The sequence below is a fragment of the Pomacea canaliculata genome, linkage group LG4, assembly GCF_003073045.1.
Source record: "Pomacea canaliculata isolate SZHN2017 linkage group LG4, ASM307304v1, whole genome shotgun sequence".
Lineage (NCBI taxonomy): Eukaryota > Metazoa > Mollusca > Gastropoda > Architaenioglossa > Ampullariidae > Pomacea > Pomacea canaliculata.
The window spans coordinates 26,546,315-26,566,555 of NC_037593.1; the positions used below are offsets into that span (position 1 = coordinate 26,546,315).

Below are 20,241 nucleotides of genomic sequence, written 5' to 3' on the forward strand. Positions count from 1 at the left end.
CATAAGTACGACCGAATGCTCACAATCTTGCGGAGTTGTAAGAAAGCTGCTCATCAGTAGGTGGAACTAACATGCCGTAGCATGGGAAGAGCTTAATCATTCTAAGACAGAAAACAGCCATTGCCAGCACACTCGTGGGACTGCTGCAAGCACCCCCCCCCCCAACTTAACTGTTAGGACCGGACGGTTCGCAACCGGCTCATGGAGAGCAATCTTCGATAAAAGCGACCCGCTGTCCTTAATCAGCTGTACCAGTTTCTTCAGCACGAGTGATAGGGAATTTATCAAGGACTCTGAGAATATCAATTTAGTCCACGAGACAACGGTACCTTGCCTGCATTTAGGCAAATGCTGGAAACAACGATGTTTGACTTTTCTCCGATACTAGTTTTTTTTTAAACATGGGTTATGTCAGTTCAAGCTCAATTCTTCTAGTTAAGGTTAACTTAGATTTTTTTTTCAGTAAAACTGGCTGTTTTATTTTTTAATGAATGAAGAAATCCTGTGATTCAATGTTACTGCGTTTTACTGGCACAAAATAGTGATTGACGACACAACTATCCTTTCTTTTGTCTTGAGCAGTGTATATATAGATCACGTTTGCTAGTGTACACTGATGCGGATATTGTTTATTTTCTTAGATGAACCTGGTTCAAAATGACAGGTTAGAAAAGACTATACAAATACAATTGACTTTCCTCTATAATGCAAACATCGTACTGATGAAAAAGAGAATGCTGGGGGTAGGGAGTCGCTTAGCAGCTTTATCTTCCTTTCTCCTTCACAACCAGTGGCTGGCTTCTCTTCTCTCACTCCACCCACATCCAAACTAATCTGTTTTATTTGTTCAACGCTTAAACGACGGGAGGTCACACAGGCGTATCAACTGAATTTTTTAATTTCCCCTTGACCCCTCCACCCCACCCCTCACAAAAGGTGTCAACCTCAACAAGTTAGGAATGGAGCATGATAAATGCACTAAGTACAAGAGTCCAAGTGCTTCATTTTTCTACAAGGAGGCCACACATTTACATTACATATGCTCCGCGAATTAAGCTTGATGCCAATGAAGTGGAAAATATAAAAGTTGGAAGAGTTTGCAGGACAAAGCAAAAAACAAGCTATCAACATCAACCTTGGGAAAGGGACATCAAAAGTACAAGAAATCAGTCCAGGTTGCTAATTATTATTATAATAAGTTCTTAGCATTTTCTTCGTTACGTCCAAGAAATTCAAAGGGAAAGATAGACTAACAAAAAATGTAATGTCTCAAGTTTTGCCTTTTTTCAACAGCTGTACAGATGAGCATGCTATGTACCATTTTGCAGCAGCTGTTCAAGTGATTCTATGTTATCTGTGGTACTCTACAGCTAAAATCTATTTTCACATTAACTCTTTTTATTTCCTGATGCATTAACATATTGCTTTTTAAATAATTTATGCAGGTAACAGTATGAAACAATAAAAACTTTTTTCATATGCAGTTAGTGGTAGGTTTTACTGCTATGCTGTTGGTCAAAGTATATGAACTTAAAGAATTAAGAGCTCTGAGATGCTTTACCCACAAATACAAATAGACACAAAGTGAAACAAAATTGTAACATTTTATTAAACAACTCGTCTAGCGCTTTTTGCCTTTTGCCTGTTTTTTAGAATTGATAATCTGTCTCTGTTTCTGGAATGCCTGAACTTTGGCTTTCTTTCTTCTCTCCTTCAGAATTTCATCAGATGACTTCAGCTTCCCAGACTTGAATTTGCGTTTGCCTCCTTTCTGTGAAGAATTAGCTGCCTCTGCCATGTATCCTGTTAATAAGATAAAAGCTGGACTTAACAAATGTACTCAACTTGGCATATATCCTATAAAAAAAATAGACTTCAATTTTGTCATCAGTGAAGCAGACATCTTGTTGATAGTAACTTCATCACATCAATCTAGCAGGTAGCCTCCTAAAGAGCAAAACTTGACACATAGGTGTCATCCATAGACATGCATCTTGAGGCTTAATAATAAGAGGTAGTGAAAAGGAAAAACTTAGTAACTAAAAGAGAAACTAACATTTCTTTGCTTGCTAATGTGACTGCTGTCACTCAATGACCTACAACAGTGTGCTAAAGACCCTAGCATCACAGCCACACCACTATCCAAACAGGGACTCACGTTTTCGTCCTCTTGTCCCCATCACTTGGAAGCCCCTTTTCTTGCCACCCTTGTGATTACCACTGTTGTTGTCATCCTCCATCTCATCACGTTCCTCATCTACCTGCTGTTGTTTCAGCCAAGTTTTATAAGTGACAAGAGTCAAGAAAAACATTCTCCTGTTACACATCTTCAAGCAAAAATTACTTAAATTTGCATGGCCTTTTTCTGTCACAAAACACAACTATCATTTATTCATCAATCCAAAAATAGCAAAACAAAGAACTGGTGTCTCAAACCATGTTCTCACAATCAAGGATATAAATCTGACTTGTATGAAGCAGGGATCCAGTGACCACTTTCAGTCTTTATTTTCTTTTTACCTTCACCGCTCTCTCCTACAAACTTCTTTCGCTTACGATCCCTGAAAACATAAGCATAAGCATGATTACAAAACCCCAAAACAATGGGCTACATTTTAATGGAGTTGAATTCATCAGTGATGGAAAAGAGACATTTTATGATGGCAAACTACATGTAAAATCAAGCAAGCTGACAAGGCCTATCCTTGACCTCATTCTCCCCAAACAACGATTGAGAGAAGAAAAAAAAAAAATCTCACCATTTGCGAATGTTTTTCAAGTTGTGCATTGTTTGTGCATCATCACCTGTGAAGTCTAGAACAGCCCCATTCATCTGTTGACTAAAACTATCAGTTACTTTGTACCTACAAAAACACAAAAAACCTGGCTTCAGCTTTTTGAACAAACAAACAAAAAAAAAAGTGCCTTTTTTGAGTCATCACTCAGAAAATTCTTTTGCTTAACCATCCTGACACAAACTTACATAATATATAAGAAGAAAATAATACTAACAGCCACATTCCATATTTTCACGACCTGTTTATTACATATTTAGCCATTGCTGATAGTATGGAAAACATTTCAAAATTTAAATCATTACAAATTTTCAGAGCTAGTCACCTGTCCTCGTTTACATGGATTTCCTACAAGAAGTCTTTATACTCATAGAAAGTTTCAGTTTTACTGAAAAAATACCCACCTTAGAACCATGTCTCTCACTTCTCATTTAAATGATAAGCAACAAATGAATATTCTGAACATATAAAAACTTATATCTTCCTAATGTTCATTTTATTTACAAATAACCAACCAATGCACAAAATCTACAGTAAAGGTTTGTAATACAGCAGACATTTTACCCTGACTCAGTAGAATGGTCAGCTGGTCTGTAGGACAGGTAGTTCTCTGGGTCTCTCACCTGAAGCATCTTCTTTCTTTTCTGACCTCTTGCACTCTTATCCTTCTTGCTTTCCGATGAGCCAATCACTTGACTGAAAACACCCTGTAATATGAAACCCACAAATAGGTCAGCTGTAACCATTACACAAAGAATGATGAGTTAAATATTTAGAATCTATTATAAAAATCTGCAGAGGATTGTCAACACCCACAATAAGGGCAGTAATTTGTTTGCTTAAAGAGGGGTTGTTCTGCTGAATCCTCTGGTACAGTTGATGAAGAAATAAAAAGTGTAAAATGAAAGTGAAAGGTAAAGATATTGGTATGGTACTGTACATCAACATCTTCATCTATGACATCCTGTTTGCTGCAACTTCCTTGCTCAGGGGGCCGTGCACTTGAATGTTTTTGCTGAGACCGCCGTGCATCAATGATTTTGCCATGCATTAACCTCTTTTCTTTCATCACTGCTAACCCTGGCTTCTTTGCTGCAGTGTTGACTTCAAATATTGTCTGCAAAATGTCAAGAACAAGGTTTAAAGGACCGTTATCTTTCTCTTTTCTCAGCACATCCTAGGTGTCTCCATCTGTTGCTACACAATTTTAGCTTTTCTTCTCACAAAGTTTGTCCGAAATGAAGCATACTCTACCATCAACAGACACTAGTTTTAATAATCTATAATTTTTCCTTCACTACATTTATGCTTTTAACAGTATTGATAGAGGAGGTAGTACTTATTAAAACTCCTAAAAATTAGCATTATTCTCTTAAAAGTCTTATAAGAAACATGAATATTTCAGGTAACAAATAAAGTCAAGCACTATTTTTTCTGAAAGATTATGTGAAATATTCAGTAAGAAAAGACAAAATGTCTTGCATATAAGAAAAAGTGCATTCATTAGTAGTTTTTGTTTTAACTTACATTTCTGGTTTTGAAAGCTTTCAAAGCAAACAAAACTTGTAAGCGTTCACTTTCTGCTGCATCCCTGACTTTATCTGTAAATACAGTATGAAAAAACTTCAGTGTGTAAAATTTGTTCAAGAGTTAACTAAGTTTCTAGCTAGTAACTCGGTCTTAGCATCACTTTACATATTGTTAACTTCAGAAGAATAAACTTTTTTCTCAGAAAACTGTCTTGTCCAACATACTCAAGACAGGATGCATTCCAAGCACCATTTCATTTTCTATTTGCTTGGCTCGTTTGATAGATTCTGTTGCTGCAGGAGGCCGTGATCGGATATATTGCTTGTAAGCATTGTGAGTGACACGCAACTGGTTTTTCTGCAAAAACAAACATTTCATGTTTTACTTCAAGTCTAAATAAAAATGATATCAGTTCATCTCTGATTTTATCCGCAAACACAATGTGCAAATTTTGTTGAAAAATTTAATTTCCCAGCTAGTTAAGCTACATTAGCACTGTTTTACGCATTGTAGACGTCACAAGAATAAACTCTTTAATATTTAAAAAAAATCATTTTCTTGCAGCGTTTATTCTTTCAGTCTACTGGAGTATAAGAACGGCACAAAAAGGCAAGGAAAACTTGGATCATTTTCTCATCCTTTAAAATTTTTTTAACCACCACAAATTTATGTTTACACAAGCTTTTGCATACATGGTTACTCACCAAGTCAACTGATCCATCATGAAGAAGCTTCATTTCTTCTGCCATATCATCCAAAAGTCTTTGTGGGATGCTACCATAGTAACCATCACTATCTGTTTGGGACAGGGAGGAAAGAAGCACTCAGATTCTGCATGGTCATCTCTTCTCCTGCCTTTCCCCATCATTAGTAGGCAACTTATTTACCCCTCCATACCCCAGCTTGATTGTCCTTGTAATTACAAGTCTCTACGTTAATGGCACAATTTACTGGTCTTGTGTATTAATAAAACAGGCTATTTCTTTCCACAAATCTTATTGGACCACTGGAATATTGGGGGCAGAGGGAAATGGGGTTCTCTGGGAGCCTGTTTTCAAATTCCCACAAACATTTTCTCTTCAAGCCAAATTCTAGAAATCTGATCATACCATCTTGCTGTCCATCAGGGGGAACCACTTTGATTTCTCGTCCAAGGAAGACATGCAAGTCAACAAGATATGGGAGCTCTTCAGCTGCAATCAACGAGTAAGCTACACCACTTCGTCCTGCTCGAGCCACACGACCTAAAATCAAGAAGCAAAAAAAAAAAAATAATAATAATACTCATTTTTTCGGCAGGTCCTTATTCACCCATGAGGCAAATTTTGTATTTTTTCCATGTATCCTAAAGGTAGATGGAAAACTACTGTTCAACTTCTACTGTCTCAGTGACTATTTGGAATGATTTTTAATTTTTTTGTAAATTATCTTTTTATGAACTCTGTATTAAGCATTCCACTCAGAGTTGGATGTCGTATTTCATGAATTTATCACGTCTGCTGCAAAGCCCATACAGCTTGCCTGTAAGGTGGGGAGATGCATTCTGCAAATCATGTTGTTATTATTAACTTATAGTTAATTATCCTTCCTTATTTCATAAACTCCCATATTATTCTACTCACCAAATCTTACTTATGCTCACCCTTTCATGAAGTCTGTGAGCAAACAACTTTCTGGTCTTAACCAGAAAGTTGTAGCTGATATGTTTCACAACACAGTTCCTACTCATTTCACAGTCTAACACTCGTTAAGTCACCAAATCTTAATGTTCACCCACTCACCAACTCTATGGACAAACAGCTTGGCTTTTGCAGGAAAGTTGTAGTTGATGACATTGTCTAAGTGGGGAATATCAATCCCTCGTGCTGCCAAATCTGTCACAACCAAAACTTTAACATGCTTCTGTTGGAATTGTGCAACATGGATCTTTCGAGCAGTTTGATCAAGGGAACTATAGATGTATGTGTTGGAGATATTTGCCCTTGACAGCAACTGAAAAGGCAAAGAAAAGACCAATTTTTGATTGAATTTAATAGCTTAAGGAATACTGTCTTCAGTCTTGTGGATTTAAGGTAATAGCTTTATTAAGCGCTGTTGGTAAAATCAATATGATCTTGTTAAATAAACAGACTTACTGAATGCAGATCATGACAAACTATGTAAGTATATGCATAATAATAACAATAATAAATTATATAAAGCTGAATTATGATCACACAGAAGCAAGCACTCAGCACTTGTCACAAAAATCAAATTTAAAGATGGGCAAGGATAAGGATGCACAAAAGACAGTGAAGACCAAGAACAAGTTATCAACAAATGGGAGAAAAAGAGGTGAGTAATAGATTATGTTTAGTAGTGGTCACAAAGAAAAAATGTTTTTTTAATATGTTTAAGATTCAATGATCAGCAAAGGATATAAATGGGAAGTGAGTTAGTGTTTTGCTGTACCACAGCTAAAATGCCAGTGATCTTATGCTATTGTTTTCGACACAAAAGATAGAGTGCACTTGTCAAACAAAGATCAAAAGGTTCTGATTGGTATGTCAAGAAAGAGAAGTTCAGAAAAGTAGGCTGGACAATTGCATTTAACATAAACTAAGCACAGCACAGAGTTGTACTGAATGCAAGCATGAACATAAAGCTAGTGAAAAGAATGAAGGAGTGACATAGTCCTGTATTAATTTGCTTTCAGCACCAGATGTACATTCGTAATGTTGTGTCTGTTCCAGCTCTTTGTAGATTCTGGTCATATTCTTGATATTTGGAAAGTTTGCTCATTGTGCCATTAATAAAGTTGTACTGAAGAAGAATTATGTACTTTCTAACATTTGAAGTCTGAAAAGGTGTGCAGGGCAGACCAAGAGCAAGAAATTAAAAGTTTTCAAAAGAGAATGCAGATGGCACTATATTAGGGAGACTGAGAGATAGCTGAAACTTCTCTGTCAAGGTTCATGTCTGCAGTAACAATGAACCCAAGATTCCTAATAACAACACAAAGGGAACGTAGACCTCACCAAAATCGATGATTTTGAGTAGTTGGATAGTTGTAGATCAGTTATGTTGTTGCATGCAAAAGAAAGCTTCTGTTTCATGACATGAGAATGTGCTACACTAATTATTCAAGTACTCTGGATAATGACTGTAATCTTGAGCAAGCAACAAGAAACACTCTTGTCTGCTGATAAGCAGAATGCTTATGATCAACCCTTTAAAACTTTGAAAGACGCTCATAGAGTATCTTCAGTACAGAGTGTCATTCTCAGTGAAACAGACGGATCAGAACTTACCATCTGAAGATACTCAACATGATGTTTGGTAGCAGTAAAGACCACAGTCTGTTCATTCTTTGCAGAAAGCTCCCGAAGCAGGTAAATCAACATAGAAACTTTTTCATCAGGACGACAGGCAAAAAATGACATCTAAAAGACAAACAAAAAAGAGAATTAGAAACAGCAAAAAACAATGAGACTGACCAGAAAGGAAGACAGCAGTTTTCAAAGGTTTCCCTTCCCTACCCTAGAAAAATATTTGATGCAACAGTAAACAGTAAATCTACTGGCACCTTCACAAGCTTTTGAGAACTTTGATATAAAAAATTTTTTTTTAAAGTTTAAACTTAATATTAGTCCGAAACAGTCTCCAGTTCTGATCAGCACTATCGACTAAGTGTTTCTTTAGGTCATGTCTGTCTTATAGAATTTTTCACCTACTATCTAGCACCTGTTCCCTTATGCCCACTTACCTGGTTTCAGCCACTATGCCAGATTTACCTTTAGTAGTGGACTCAGCTTAGTCTCCACATCCAGACGAATGAGAACTGGTTCAGACAGCCCTGCCTGTGCAAAATCAACAAGAGACTTAGGGAGAGTAGCAGAAAACAAAAGGGTCTGGCGAGACTCAGGAACCCTGTGAAGAATTTCTCGCAGCTGCTCTGCAAAGCCCATCTCAAACAACCTGCAACACAGGCCAACACATGTGAAAAGTACTAATAAATGGTGGTATCAACATTCATGTATGGCCCATACATGTCTACACCTATCTGTAATTTAGTATATATGCAATGAATACAAACTTGCCTGCAAAAACTATATAAATGACAACTACTGATTATCAAACCCTATCACAAGCATGTTATCAGACAAAACAGTAAAAATCTAGAAAGATTGAATATGTGGCACAGTGAGAGAAAGACACACGCACACACACAGATGCATGTATGTTAAATCTCTGAAACATGGTGACAAAAAAACCAAAACAAAACAAACAAAAAAAAAAACCCACTTAACAAATTCTTTGTTTCTACCACTGCTTTCTCTTACATCTTCTTTAGAAATCACAGAGCCATAAACAACAGAACCATATATCTGATAAATCACACAGAAGAAACACTGAAGAAATCACGATCAGAACACCTGGACTTTCATACAAATTTTAATCCTTTATCCTGCAGCCCTCTTACCTGTCTGCCTCATCAAAGACAATGTACTGCACATCAGTGAGACGTTTGTTCATTTCCACAAGCACATGCAGAAAACGTCCTGGTGTGGCAATGATACTGCAGAAGAAAAGATTTTTGGATTTGAGGTTTTTTCTTTACATGCCAGTTGCCCTTACCAGTAAGTAAAATATGTGATTGGTGCACAATCTCCAACCTTTTAAGAAGAAAACCAATCTACTCGGAAATTGTAAAAATGAGCAGAAAAGAACCTTGTGTTTGTAAAATTCATGCCTTTTAAAACTTAAAAGACAATTTGGAGGAACAGCTTTTCAGCACATGGCAGCGCAGTAATCCCTAGTCATAACATAAAAAATGATTCATAATAAATCAAAACGTGACAAAGGCAACTTTATGAGGGGAAAAACTTACATGTCAGGATTTTCATGCAAAGCAGAAAACTGCTCTTCCATCCTGCAAATAACAATTGTAATGTAGACAGCAATAATCAATTGAATTACACAGAATATGAACATTCTTACTTTGGGGGATTCTCTCTCTATTTACACGAGCTCTACTTTTAAATAATTATTTGCAAAAATGAAACTGTAAAAATCAAATACATTCAAATTAGATTTGAAAGACAAGTTTAGCCACACTCTCAGTACATAAGCTACAAGAAGTTTTATGAAACTCATTCTGAAGATGAAATGAAAGAATTCTATATACAGTTTGTAAGATATACAGATTTTCATTATTATAATAGGTCATTGGGAAATATTCAGAAGTTTGGTTAATATACTTTATGATCTGTTAATCTGTGAGGCAACAGAGGAGCCTACTCAAAAAACCCAATTAACTTACTTATCACCTCCAAGAATGACAGCAGCTCGCAGACCTGTGAACTTGCCCAACTAAAACAAGAACATTTCACGTAGATAAAAACAGGAAAAATCTGATAAACAATTTAAAATAGGAATTGGGAGAAAGATATTTCACATACACATAGCAACTGGCGCCTTTCTGGTCACAGCGCTAAACAAGAGAAACCTTTGTTGTAAAACTAGTTTACAAACTTCAATTCAAGGCAAAGTAAACTTGAGTTTTTTTCGTTTCAGTGCTTACCATCAAAATCCTTCCTTTCACTACCACCAATACCAAGAAATCAAGGCACATAATAATTCAGTTAATAATATTCTAATAATAATAGTTCAGTTATTTGCTATCTGGTGTGAATGTTTGTTTCTTTATTGATAGCAGATCAAATGCTACTGCAGGGAGAAAAATGAATATAACCAATCTTCAAAATAGGCATTATTTAAGAAGGATAAATATTATATTCTTTGCTGTCAAATTGTTGAAGTACCCCACCTCTTTGGTAAATTTCAGTGTCTGCACAGCCAACTCACGAGTTGGTGAGAGAATAATGGCTCGAGCTCCTTTAGCAGAGTGTTCTTGCAATTTTTCCAACATCGGCACCACAAATGCTGCAGTCTTGCCACTGCCAGTCCGTGCCATGGCAACCACATCTTTACCTTCTAGAATCACTGGGATGGCCTGTCACAACCATGTATCATGTTATTCACAAAAATTGTGACAATGGCATTCAATGGAAAAAATAAGAAACAATGATGCACAAAACATGCATGCTTGATTTAGATTCTGTTTCAAAGCCCATAGCACAACAGTTAGTGTTTTTCTGTATGGCTACATTGTGCCCGGTATCAAGATATTAGGGACAGAATAGAACAATCTTTGCAATTTAAGAGTCTAAACTAAGAAGTATTAACTGGTAAAAATAATTTTTAAAAATTGTTGACTAGCTCTTCAGTTTGTAAAGACGTGTACCTTGCGTTGAATTGGAGTTGGCACTTTGTATCCTTTACGGGTCACTCCCTTGTAAACAGCATGAGACAGACCTTGTAAAAAGTGCAACCACAAAATAAAAATACAAGAGACAAAGTATCAAAGTTGTAATACTTCTTACTTTTTCCGAATTGCTTGTTGTAGACAGAAATATATAATAGTTCAATATATAATAATTCAAAAGCACTTTCATTTATCGTAAAATTGGCTCTGAGATTAACATAGCGGTAAAATAAAAGCTCTACACCTGTAATGATTATAACAGAGACAATAGGTCTACATATGTACACTATAGTACACACAACTATATACATTCAACAAGAATGCAAGTTGTACCATCCTAGTCAGTAAATATTTATAAATAGAGTGGAACCTCGGCCAGCGAACGCCTCCAATAGCAAACATTTCAGATAACAACCGAAAATTCGTTAAAAACTTGCACAGGATACAAAACAGCACGTCACCTACACGTGACAAACCAGCATCTCAGACCAAGCATCATTCGCTCTCGAGGCGCAGTTACGATCAGTCAGTCGTTATCTTTATATGTGCGTATCCTTCTTAGTGATTTTTGTGCTTTATTTTAATAATAGAGCCCTCAATTATGGCTCCAAAGAAGATTAAGAGCAATAGTAGCAAGGTAAAGAAAAGGAAGCGATCAACAATTGAATCAAAAAAGGTAATGATTTCAAAGTATGAAGGTGGCATGTGTGTGTTGGATATTGCTGCCAAATATGGTATGTCGAAGTCAACAATCTGAACTTAAAGAAGCTAATTTCGAAAGAAGTACTTTAACAAAGCAAAGGCCTCAAATAATGGAAGTAGAAAAGTTGTTGCTTGTGTATATAAATAAGAAAGGTATTAGCATCAGTGAATCGTTCATTTGTGAGAAGATTAGCAGAAGAAAACCCCAGGGACAAGTGCTGCTATATAGCCAGTAACTTTCATATATTAGCAAGTCAGCATGCGCTGGTAACCAATTACATCTATATCCTTTATTTCTTATTGTTTCGGATACTGAACATTTCGGGTACGACCAACTTTACAGAACGGATTGTGGCGTTTAGCCAAGGTTCCACTATATATGTAAAATGTATGCAAATGGGAAGCATATATATAAACCAGATTTGTGTATTAAGCATGGAGTGATAACTTTTCTTGCTGGCAACTAAAATTTAAAAAAATGAATATTCACCCATTGCCTGAAAGCCACCAGATTTTTTCTTCTTTCTATTGTGAGCCATGACAAGACGACGTGTCTTCTCTCCAACTTCCACATTATCGTCAGAATCTTCAGCAGAAGACATCTTCTGTGTGGACGACAAGAGTTTTGAATCTCTTTGACTTTGTCAGCATAAAAGTGGTAACGAGTGGTTGGGGGGAACGCCACTAACAGAATGCCAGTCCTGATTAACGAGATATTGGTGGAACACACCCCAAGGAATAGACACTCATTGAAGAGTCCGGAAGAAAGTTGAAAATAGGAATTTATCATCTACTTCGTTAATTGTTCTTTGGTCTGTCTTCTCCTTTCATTTTACAGTTAATACAATTTGGCTGCTACTACTACAATCCGAAATACTTTAAGTATGAAAATGTACACATTATAAGAAAAATGTGAAAGGATATAATAAATGCTTAGCTGAAGAATTATTGACCAGCTTAATGTCGGGTATGTCCAAAAATAATTTATGCTGATACCTAGACGAATTGGTTGTGAAAGCCGTAGAAATAATACCTCCCAACAGCAACAAGTGCACGCTGTACAGTCGGAACAGGAAGCGGAAGACTCGAATACAGATATTTTTAACTTTTACCATCGAAGAGCTCTTCTCACAGAGTTAATGATTCAGACACTAAAGTCTGAAGCTCTACTATAAGCAAAAAAAAAAAAACGAAAGGAGGCGATATCGGGACATTTCATTAAAGTATTACCGGAATAAAATAAAACATAACTTTAACTTTAAAATGCATACAAGTTTGTGAACAGCAAACACACTTTTTCTCATGAAATGATTTCTCGGCTAACTGGGAAGCAGTCTGCAAGAACTATCACGATTTGATTGATTAATGAACACAATCTAAGAGATAAGGAGCAACAAAACAAACTCTATCTCTGTCCTAAAAAAAATACCATTGTGATCTAGAGTCTCCTTAGTGAATGCGTAGACAATGAACAGAACAATTTTTTTTTTTTTGTTAAAAAAAAACTGCTGTTTGAATGATATACAGTATAGCCATTCGAGCATGAATATATGTTTTTATGAGAATTCAAATGAATTGTAAAGATATTATACATATTTTCACCGGATGTATATCTTGATATACAGTAAACAAAACAAGAAAAACAGCTAAAATTAACACAATAATTTTCAATACTTAAACAATAGTCGTTGTTTGTTCACTGCTGAAGCCTTAATTAGTAGTAAACGTACCATATATTGGACAAGATATCGACCTAATTTTTTAATGAAGCTATCTTTTATTTTTTACTGTTAATTTATTTTGCATGCACGTGGTACTAAATCTTTTGAGAACAAGTGTATATCGGCTTGTTTAATAGTTTTGGTTAATTCACTTTAAAGTCCATTTTGGGTCATTTTAGTAGATGAGGTGATGAATTATACACGTAGGAATTCTTTCCAGAGCACTCTGCTGAGCTGAATGTGGGATTGTGTGAACTGTGATTATGTAGGGGGTGGGTGTGAATAGGTTATATGGTGTTGTTGATTGTTAACATTTTTTGTGTGGTTATAGCGCTCGATTCCTTACAAATAATTAAGCTGCTTCGATAATTACCCTCTGGGATAAATATTGCTGTATCTTATCGGGAAAAATCACTCGATCATTAACCCTGTGATAATGGCCGGGTTTTTAAAAGGTGTGCCTGAGACGATTGATTTATGCCCGTGTCTGCACGATCCTCAAAGTGCTGTAGCAAATTAGAGTTTTTACATTCCTCTCTGCCACTTGGGCGCCACTGCACGCACATTATAAGAGCGCGTGGACACACACACGTGCGCACGTGTCTGTGTACGTGTGAGAGATGAAGGGGGATAGGAATGATGATCAGTTGCGATCGAGACTGCCTGTGGAAAACTGAATCTAAACTGTCTTTGACAAATCATTTTTTTTTAATTTAAAAAATTAAAATGCATGTACATGGATGCACAAATGCTTGGTTTTGTGTATTTGCACATGTATCCCTATAATACAATATATGATAATCGTGCTATACGATATGAATATTATACGATAATACTTTCATTTCAATTTTTTATGAAATGATCGATGCAAGACAACTACATTTTTAGAAAGCCACAATCAGTTTTTTATTATAACCCACGAATAACAAACACAGTCTAGATATACTGACTTAAAACCGCAATAAATTCACGATAAAACAAAATGCCCTCACCAGTGAAGTATATTCGTCATTGCTCCCCAAACAAGAAATACAACTTAAAAAAAATATAGGAAGGATAAAACAACTTCAAACAATTTTTTCCGGATTGACCATCCAGTTTATCTTTAATAAATGATGAATGAGATTTTTTTTAGACGTACAGAAGAACAATGAACATTTTCGTCCGTATCTTTGTCCCATATCCTTATAAACGTCATAAAACTATAAAAGCTACTATGCAGCTAGACTACAAGCAATTGAAAGAAAGAACCCCCCCCAAAAAAAAAAAAAAAAAACAACAAAAAACAAAAACAACAACAGCAGCAACAACACTGCGTTATTAATGTAATTAAACATAAAGCTTTCTAAACAGCTTGTTTAGTTCATACAGTGGGACCGAGCTTTTTTCAACTAAAAGTATCCTCCTCGTAGAAGCCCGGAAAACTGATACATATCGGGAACAACTGGACAAACACAATGTATTCTTAAACTGATACTGATATATGTTTATGTAAGTTAAGATATATTACGAAACAAACACATTTTGCTGTTGGTAAAGTTGTGGAAAATTAAGATCCTTAAAAACCCTGATTCTTACGTAGTCCTCGTTTACTTCACAAGACAGCTTTGTTCCAACAAATATCTAAAAGCGAAACTTTTTTTAACAGTTTTTAACTCAGTCCTTTTTCGCACTTTCCGCCTCCAAAGGCACTCCCGGAATCATAGAAATGTCGGCGATGATGTAGTTAATGCCGAACCCTAAAGGAACTCTTGATCAGCTCCATCTCTCTTGCCATTTGACAGAGGGAACAGATTCCGCAGAAGCAAGTCACACAAGAGTCGTTCATGATTGATCCCTGTGGAAAACAAGAAAGACTTGATGTAAGCACGTGTGGAAAAATTAGTTGATCTTAACAGGCGTGGAAAAATTACCTCAGAGATTATTTAGCTGATCGTTTCTGCACTTAATCTGCATGCACACGGGCATTCATTAGTCAAAATAATTGTTTAATGCAAACATATATTCCATAATAGTCTATAAAAATAAAATTAATAGAAATCTTTCGATAGACAACATTTGAACGTAAAAATGAAGACCCTGCCTCACTCTTTTCTCATTACTGCGCTGTTGTGCTAAAGATGTTTACGACTTTACAGTTGGTTAGAAGATCGATCCCTAAAAGGCCTTCTTAACCTGACACACATACTGTCAAACATAGGACTGATGGGGAAATTTGTATGCAGCAATTACGTAGAAACCTTTTCTGGGCACATTTATCGAAATGTGATGCCATGCCAGTATGTGTCCCATTAAGAAGTTACTTCAGGGAGAAACCAACCTGTATATTATTCTGCGTTCTCATCTTTATTCTCAGTCCCATGGAGCCAGCCAGACACACAGCAAGGGAGGCAAGACGATTCTCCCATATCTGTAGCCAGTTGCACACCGAGAATGCATGGACAGAAGAGGCCGAGGCAGCCTGTAGACAAAGTGACGGGTTCAAAGCTTTTGTTGCGAGATTAAGGCAGGTCAAATCCTAGAAGATTCTTGTCTTTGGCTCGAAGACAGTGGACCTTCCATCGTCACCATTCACACTGCTCTACACCTGTAGCCCTCGGATTTTATTTACCTTCCTTTAATACCTACAGTTCAAGTAAACCTTCTATAGGCTGGAATTATTAGATGATCTCCTGAGTCTACGACTGTTTTTAACTACAGGACACCGTTACACCGGGGTCTAGTGTTAACGTCATCTCTCCTTCATGACAAGAGCTCCTGAACTGGTTACGAGTGTTTAAAGTCTTCATCTGCCAACTACTAATGTATCCTAATGTCCTAACCTCTTTCTTGAGAATTACTCCTAACAACAGTCAATACACTGATAGTCCATCTTCAACCCCTCCTCCCTCGTCTATTGACTACCCACTCCTCTTCCCCTGCAGAATCACGATACCCTTACTTATCGTTACCCCTATTCCTCTTTGCGCTTTCTATATGTGTCTGTTTTTAGTCATCTTTTATTAGTCATCAGTACTGTTGTTTAGCCTTCCGTCCTTCGCATGTGGTCCATGTTTCCTTATTGTCTCAAGCGGTATGCAATCACACGTTTGTTATTGTTATTATTACTACTACTCACGTATATAAAGGATTAAAACAAGAACAAAACTATCCTGTTATAGATAAGACAGAAAAAAGAGCATAACAAACGAACACCAATAACAAAACTCATGTCACCAATTGTCGCATTCGTATTTTATCACTGTCAATTTTCTGAAAAAAAAGTGTCCTTTTAAAGTAGTAAAAGAACATTTATATCAACAGGAAAAGACTGAAGGAATGAACTGCTATCCGGAAAAAAAACAAACAGCGCTGCTAAAACTCCTGGAAACTCAGATACTCACATATGCCCATGTCATCACAGCAGGAGCAGAGGTCGGAGGACCAAAGTCTGGGACCTGCCACAGTCATGGGTGAGGGCTGGTTAATGATGACAGTGGTCGTGGTATGATGGTTGATGGGTGCCCCAGGCACCGGTCCATACGGGGATGAAGGCGGATAATATCCAGGTGGTGGATTATCAAAGTATGGCTGAACTACTGGTGTGGGCTGAAAGAAGGTGAAGGACGTCTCAGACAGAAATATTACCGTCCCCACTTAATATCTCTCCACCATCCGTCCAACATAAATACTGGGCGTGAGGTAGAGGGTGGCAACATAAAGAGGGTATATGATCCAAGTAACTGAGAAAACTCCATCTGACGAAAAGTATGACGAGACACTGACTGTATTTTGTTTGTTGCGAATGAAATAATGGAAGGCGAATGAGTAATTTTGTTAATAAAGAAACATTGTTGTCAAATAAACTTAAATTTCTACAGTTTCCGAGTTAAATATTTTATCTTGTTCTGACCTAGGAAATGTTAATATTCGCAGCTGAATATTTAGTGTATATATTTAAAAGAAATTAATTTTGAATATTTAATTCAGACTATGCCTTCATCATACGTATTAATATGCTTTCTACCAACAAAGTTACCTGAGTCGTGAGTGGACAGCTTCCGTCCATAATCAGCGGTTCGTCATCGGTATCCATGGCTACCTTGGAGGGGTTTAATCTGCCGACAAAGGTGTGATTGCATGAAATACACACACACACAATATCATGAATGCATTTGTACGCGCAAAGCTCCTACATGGCAAAATCAGAAAAAAGCCATAAAACTTCAAGCACGACGTCTGCCATGGAAGAATTCTTTGGATAGTAAGTTTTCTGGTTAACTTGTTTCTGTTTCTTGACAATGTTTTCTTTCGACGGTTCTCCTCAAGGCACTATTCTTTCTCCCTCGCGCGCGCGCGCTCTCTTGACGAGTGCCTTATTATTGCCTTACAAGATCCTTCTAATTATTAGTTCCTTCCAGAAGGTTCAAAGAATTAGAAAATGGTACAAAAACAATTCTTAAGCATAAATATTGAGAAGGCTAAAAAAAGGCGGATTTTAAGGAAAAAGCCGCTACTCTTGGCCTATCGATCGATAGTATAAAAATTAAAATCGATTCAGAATACAAGCATCTTGGCAGCATACAATACAAATTCATTAATCCACAAAGGGCAATTCCAGATAATGTTCATGCTAGCAACATATAGACAAACATATACATATAAATGTGTGTGTATTTATATATATCGTTTTTTTTTTTCTCTTTCTCTCTCTCTCTCTCACTAAATACGCAAGTTATTTTTCAATGCTGATCTCAAGGCGATCCATAAATAATGTCAGTCGAGAGTCCGATGTCTTTGAAAAAAACTGCGATCACATTTTAAACGAATAGTTTCAGTTACTTTAGGAATTTAAGGTACTTTGAGTACTTTTGGAAATAAACTTTCATTCAACCAGTGCACGGGCACTTCGTTGCTTTGTTGTGGGAGTCTCAGCGGAAGAAAAAAAATATGCTTAACAGGATCGTATAATTCTGTTATAGCTTTAAAAAAAATATACTCCTAGCAACCAATTAATCTGCCTATATCTGACTGGTTACATGTCATCTATCGCAAGCATAATGCACACGAGTCAAGGAGTCGGGCCTACGTTGTCGAACTTGATTTCAGTCAATACTTTTCCCTTACCCACAGAAGCACACAAGGGCCTGCTTATGCTAAACGAGCGCCACACACACACACTATGTAATGCACGCAATGCACGTTTATGCTCGGCGTACACTCATTAGGACATCGTGACATGCAAGCGTCATTGCCCGGAAGTCGGTAGCGCGCCTGCGTGCAGGCCAAGCCTCGAGGTCAGAGGGTACTTGGCTGTCAGTGTCAGCGAGCTGCAACTGCTCAAGTGTAGTTGTTCGCAGACATATAAAGTCGCTGTGTCGCACAGACGTGTAGCACAGACGGCAACGCGGACACGTTTCTGCTCGTGCCCTGAATCTGTTGTTGTTGTTGTTGTTGTTCAATTTATAGCAGTCATATATATGTGTTTATGTCTCGGCAATCCAAAGCAAATTTGTTGTTTCTGCTCATTGTGCAAATATGTCTGCAATTATAATATTTATAATTATATGCTTGTGGAGGTGCGTAACATGCATCCCTACAAAAACAATCACTCAGACAGATAGATCGATCAACTTTAACGCGCGCAAGCAAGCAGACATACACACAGAACCAGATTAACACTAAACGCGCGCACATCAAAATGAAATCCCGAAAAAAAAAAGTCGTAAGCACATTTTAACTTCCGCATGACCTTGTGAGAGAAGTCTAGTCCGTGGGCATACATATCCCCTCACATTCGTTACCCAGACAAGACGGCTTGCCTGCGCATTCGTCCTTAGGCATTAATCCTCCTGCCTAATCCGGTCACAAAAGGATACATAATGAGAAAAACTGGGAACTTACCTGAATGAAAACCTTTCGTTTACTCAAGCTTTGGCGGACCGAAAACAAACATCCGGTTTGCTGTACTGACGTCACGGCCTGACGGTAATCGATTCCCTCCAGCCCTCGACGCACCCACAGCAAGAAAGACGATCACATTGCAGGCCTACAGCCTCAAGCAGTCGACAGCGTTTGGGCTCTGGGTGTGTTTTTGAATGGCTTCATCGGCATTTGCCAGTAATAATAATCTCGGAATTAAAAAGAGGAAACAACGTATGGTCGTATGCCAGCAGGAAGGGAACTCAACTGGGATGTTAAATGCAAGCCGATGCAGAGTCGGTTAGGCGTGTTAAGGGTGGGTGCGGTCGTCGGGGGAGGGGGGAGACTGGCCCGTTAGGAAAAATGTTCATAGAGTAGAAGGAAGTGTATTGTGGACAACAGCATAGCTGACATCGTAAATGCAATTAACGAAACAGCTTAACGTCGAGCAAAACTCCCACTCAATTTTTTTTTTTTTTTTTTTAAACACACACACGCGCAGACAGACAGACAATTTGGCCAGTTGCATACGAAAAACACAATAAGAGAAACAGAAGTAGTTTATTGTGTTAGAAGACTATGATGTTGACAGTGAAAAAGCAAAGAAAGTCATGTTTCCTCTTCCCACGATGATAAAATAAAACCGCTAATCGTGAAGAATAATGATCTCGGAATCTGCTAATAGAATTCTAACACTAGAGGTGTGGACACCTGACATAGTTTGTAAGGGGTGGGTGAGGGGATGAGAGTGTTTCTGTACTTAAGTGTTTATATTTTGACTGCTATAGTTTGATTATTTGTGAAGACTAATTCAATTACATCATCCAGAAAGGATGCATGGGATCATAAATTAAATAGACATATCCCTGTACTCCAATCATTTCTTTCTATTCATGTTGATATTTGAACTGTTATACTTATCGAACAGTGTACAAATTTAAGATGTTGGGGATACAGGCACCAAGACCAATCGTTAAAAAAAAATTGCCCTTTACTAGTCACTAATAAAAAAATAAATGTATACAAGATTAAATCGATAAACATACTAAAAATATAGACAAGGTACATACAATGTATGAAAGACTAAGACGTGGAAGACACTGAAAATATGGGAAAGATGAAATCCTTCTTCGAAAAAAAAAAAAAAAAGAAAGAAAGAAAGAGGAAAAATAGGCTGCTAAAGTTGACTTCAGCTTTTTTTTCATGCTCTGCTGATCACTATATTCTGTCATCTTATCACAATGCTCTCATTTTTCTAAATTCTACATTTAGATGAGTCAGTTCT

General features: G+C 37.1%; 1 protein-coding gene and 1 long non-coding RNA gene across 5 annotated transcripts; both read right to left on the reverse strand.

The window, feature by feature from the left end:
• Nucleotides 1-1,585: 1,585 nt before the first annotated feature.
• On the reverse strand, nucleotides 1,586-12,471 carry LOC112562922 (ATP-dependent RNA helicase DDX54-like). 4 transcript variants are annotated; one of them, XM_025236535.1, is made up of 20 exons: nucleotides 12,368-12,471; nucleotides 11,825-11,939; nucleotides 10,612-10,682; nucleotides 10,135-10,320; nucleotides 9,628-9,677; nucleotides 9,196-9,237; nucleotides 8,788-8,883; nucleotides 8,099-8,282; nucleotides 7,616-7,747; nucleotides 6,107-6,317; nucleotides 5,435-5,569; nucleotides 5,030-5,121; nucleotides 4,550-4,682; nucleotides 4,323-4,396; nucleotides 3,736-3,912; nucleotides 3,360-3,502; nucleotides 2,760-2,864; nucleotides 2,460-2,561; nucleotides 2,159-2,289; nucleotides 1,586-1,803 (listed from the first exon to the last, which is right to left on the reverse strand). In XM_025236535.1, the coding sequence occupies exons 2-20, from the start codon at nucleotides 11,934-11,936 to the stop codon at nucleotides 1,622-1,624; spliced, it is 2,358 nt and encodes a 785-aa protein (XP_025092320.1). In that variant the 5' UTR covers nucleotides 11,937-11,939; nucleotides 12,368-12,471; the 3' UTR covers nucleotides 1,586-1,621. The 4 variants fall into 4 exon arrangements, with proteins under 4 accessions (XP_025092320.1, XP_025092319.1, XP_025092321.1 ...); XM_025236534.1 differs by having other exon boundaries at nucleotides 12,331-12,432; XM_025236536.1 differs by having other exon boundaries at nucleotides 11,825-11,936; nucleotides 12,331-12,395.
• Nucleotides 12,472-13,936: 1,465 nt separating this feature from the next.
• LOC112562957 lies at nucleotides 13,937-19,222 on the reverse strand. Its single transcript, XR_003098946.1, has 5 exons — nucleotides 18,939-19,222; nucleotides 17,074-17,152; nucleotides 16,439-16,643; nucleotides 15,376-15,516; nucleotides 13,937-14,892 (listed from the first exon to the last, which is right to left on the reverse strand). It is a non-coding gene; the product is annotated as an uncharacterized LOC112562957 (long non-coding RNA).
• Between the last annotated feature and the right edge of the window lie 1,019 nt (nucleotides 19,223-20,241).